The 3,828-nt window shown below is 35.3% G+C and overlaps 1 protein-coding gene across 1 annotated transcript in view; it reads left to right on the top strand.

Annotated features, from left to right (window-relative positions):
- LOC109823030 (WAT1-related protein At1g21890-like) overlaps positions 1,390-3,828 on the top strand; it is a 3,445-nt gene continuing 1,006 nt past the window's right edge. Inside the window, exons 1-5 of the mRNA XM_020389347.1 lie at positions 1,390-1,662; positions 2,202-2,264; positions 2,342-2,458; positions 2,536-2,773; positions 2,862-3,023. Of these exons, the coding sequence (XP_020244936.1) occupies positions 1,472-1,662; positions 2,202-2,264; positions 2,342-2,458; positions 2,536-2,773; positions 2,862-3,023 (771 nt within the window). The 5' untranslated portion in view covers positions 1,390-1,471. The remainder of the gene's footprint in view (positions 1,663-2,201; positions 2,265-2,341; positions 2,459-2,535; positions 2,774-2,861; positions 3,024-3,828) is intronic.

A 3,828-nucleotide genomic window follows, 5' to 3' on the forward strand; every position in this document is an offset into this window, starting at 1 on the left:
TGCATATTCTATGCAATATGAAATATAGAATTTCATATATATAACCATAAAAACTCAAAACATATGTATGTATATATATAACTATATATATGCATAGAAACCAAAACTTATATATATATATATGACTATATATATATATATACGAAGAAACCAATAATAAATGTGTGTGTATAGATAATTGAGCTTAGAGTATATAACACACATAATATAAAATCTAAAACTACATTACCCAAGCAATCTTGATCTTCAACGAAGCTCTATCTTGGTAATCTTGCGGATGAAGCTTTAACTTGGATCTTGAACTTTGAATAGCAAGGCTTCACCGATATTCCGCCAACCTCCATTGGATATGATCGTTGAAGCTCTATTCCATCCATCCTCCAACGACGTTGTTTGTCTACAAAACATAGGAATGCACAAACACTAGACAAACAACATTAGTAATAAATTGTTTGTTAAACATCATCAAAACAAGAAGGCCAACAATATTCACCAAACCATTGAGTTATTCAAAGTTAACAGAATTTCAAAGTCTGTTTGGACCTGTGGATAGAGAAGTCGCTTCTGAGGGGGGAGTATTTAAGTCAACAACTACCTATCTCAGCCATCATTTCAACGGTAACCACCTACCCAGCTACAGTAGTTACCAACCACAAAACCAAGACTATAAATAACCCCCAAGCATATTCGGTGGATTTCATCCTTGTAGCAAGAGAAAAACAAAGAGTGAAATAAAAAATAATAATAAATAGCGAGTATTTGCAAAATAGTGTAGTAATTTGAAGTAGAGAGAGTGTTTGTATTAGAAAGAATATTGAGGGTTATACTAGTAAATAAATAATAATAAAATATTTTTTAAAGTTCATCACTCTTCTAAACTCAACTAGTGACATCAGAGCCACTCTCACTCTCACAAATCAACGAGGTCTTAGTGACCTCCAATAATGTGAACCCCGCCACTTCTACTACGTGTAGCTCATTTTACCATATGAAATGACGACCTGTACCCAATATCTTCTCATATAAAATAGGAAAATTCGGGTCTAATTTGCGGAAAATCGTGGAAATGCTTAGACCTTGCACTCTCTAAAATAATTATGTCCCTGCCTTTTCGCCTACAATCTATGCATGAACTATGAAACAAGCAATGGCTTCCTAACAAAAGCGCACATTCAACAAAAGCCGCCTGATAAGGAAATGCTCCACCAATTAATATGTGTCATCATGCACTAAGCCCTTAGCCCATTTGCAACAACCCAACGAGCATTAGGGATTTAATACGCAACTCACTAGTGCTACATTAAGAAACCCTATCGGGTGATAGAAAGAGCACTCATTTTCACGAAAAAAAGGCAGTATGATTATTGCCTATATAAAGATGCATCTGCGCTTTGGAAGATCTCGTCGAGTTCTTTAAGCTAATTTAAGCAACTCATAGGTCTATTACGAAAGATTATTGAGATTGAAAGAGATGTCGATGAGTGAAATGATTAACAAGGCTAAGCCTTTCATTCTCATGGTACTTTTGCAGTTTGGGTTTGCAGGCATGTATACAATTGCCGTGGCTTCACTGAAGCAGGGGATGAACCATTATGTGTTGGTCGTGTATCGAAATGCAATTGCAGCTGCAGTTATGGCTCCTTTTGCTTTGTGGTTTGAAAGGTCTCGCTCCACTGTCATACGCATGGTCATGCATATTTGATAGGGCTATTATATTCATTTCATTCAAAAGTAATTAATATAATTATCCAATTCAATCATTATCTCAGATTTTCTTTACTATTTTTAACGGATTTACTACGATATTTGGTTTGAAAAGATTCATCCCTTGCACAAATTTCTACTTCAGACGCATCTCTTCAGATATCGCTCTATATTTTTTTCTTCCTAAATAATTTTTTTGTAGAATCATATACTCAGGCTTAGTCCTTTTTCCAAAAGGCCATTTCATTATTGTAATATTGATGTTTATGATTGAAAGTCAATTCTTTGAACAGGTTTATTTCATTTTCTGATCTCCAATATTTTCCTCTGTAAACAAGACCATCTACTGAATATCCATGATGTCTCTTTAGCCAGAGGATAATAACAAAGGCAGAATTGAGACAAAAGGATAAAAAAGCCAGAAGTAGCTATTATAAGTTTATTATTCTTCATATTCAGCCTGTCACATCCTTATTCATTTTTTTAATATTTTGCAGGAAAGGGCGACCAAAGTTGACATTTCGCGTCTTTCTCAAGATAGTTGCCTTGGGTTTGCTTGAGTAAGTACTAATCTATCCTCATACCTGATTTTTTTTTTCTGATATTCCACTAAATAGATAAACTTTCTTTCTATTAGGCCTGTGCTCGACCAAAACTTCTGCTACGTAGGATCTAAATATACCTCTGCAGGCTTCGCAGCCATTCTAATCAACATAATCCCTTCAATCACTTTTGTGATGGCAGTCATTCTCAGGTAATAATCCCACATTGAAAAGAACTTTTCTCATCTTATCCTTCTTCTTCCACTAAAATTTTCACCACCATTACCAGGATGGAGAAAGTGAATATCAAACAAATACGAAGCCAAGCAAAGGTTATCGGTACACTTGTGACTGTAGCTGGTGCAATACTCATGATACTATACAACGGACCCGTCATAGAATTTGTATGGTCTAAGGGCAGAGCTCATGACAGCAACTCTGGAGTGAGTAATGGAGGAAACTGGCTCCTGGGGACGATTCTTCTAATCTGTAGCTGTACCTTTTGGGCTGCTTTCTACATTGTTCAAGTAATAATCTATGAGATATAGTATGTTGTATTTTAATGCGCTATGAAATCAGCATGATCACAGTAGTAACGTTTGTTGATGTACGCAGGCAAATACTCTGGAGTCGTACCCTGCAGAGCTGACCTTAACGACATTGATATGTGCGATGGGTGCAGCGTTGAGCAGTGCAGTAACGTTGGTGGTGGAAGGGAAGAATATGGAGGTTTGGTCGATTGGTTGGGATATGAATCTCCTTACTGCCGTTTATTCGGTATGAGCTTCACTCTGCTTTATGCTTCTTCTACTAAACCTATATTTTGAGGTTGTCATGCTTTTTCTTGAGTGGAATGGTTAGTGGTTACCTCTCACGTACCCAATGCGACAAGCTTAATCTGTTAAAAAAATAGATCCACTTTCAAAAGTTAGAGAAGCCACGCTACAACAAAAGTTGTATGTGCCCTCACTTTATTTTATGACACATATAAAAGTGTTATTTTTTTGTAAAAAATTAAACAATAGTGATACAAATGAAAAGTAGTGTAGCAAATCACAAACACATATTTGTGCCATTAGATCTACAATTAAATATAATTGAAAAATGCTAATAGTCCGACTTGGATTGAGAGAAGATCTATTAACGGGTTTCAATGCTAAATTTTATATTTTAATTATAATAATGATTAAACACTTATAATAGTGCATAAGCTAAAACAAACTCTATAATTTAGTGTGCTTTGGTGAGAGTAATTCTAAGATGCATGGGTGACCTCCTGGAAAGTAATAATATTGAATGATGATACTTTTTATAGTCTTTGTGGTCTAGACACAATTATGTGTCACCACTCTGGACGCATATATGTGTCACGAGTTTTGTGACGCTTGTATATGTCACCACGTTCGACATATATATGTGTCCTGAGTTTTATGATACATTCTCACATGTATAGAAAGACGTTCCTCATACATGCACTAACCACACTTTTGGTATGTGTTACGCTCTATTCGTGTGACACAAAAGTATTTCGTGTGAAGATAAAAAAATGTATCATAATTTATAAATTTTGTTGTAGTGGAAA

Source organism: Asparagus officinalis, chromosome 8, assembly GCF_001876935.1.
Source record: "Asparagus officinalis chromosome 8, Aspof.V1, whole genome shotgun sequence".
Taxonomy (NCBI): domain Eukaryota; kingdom Viridiplantae; phylum Streptophyta; class Magnoliopsida; order Asparagales; family Asparagaceae; genus Asparagus; species Asparagus officinalis.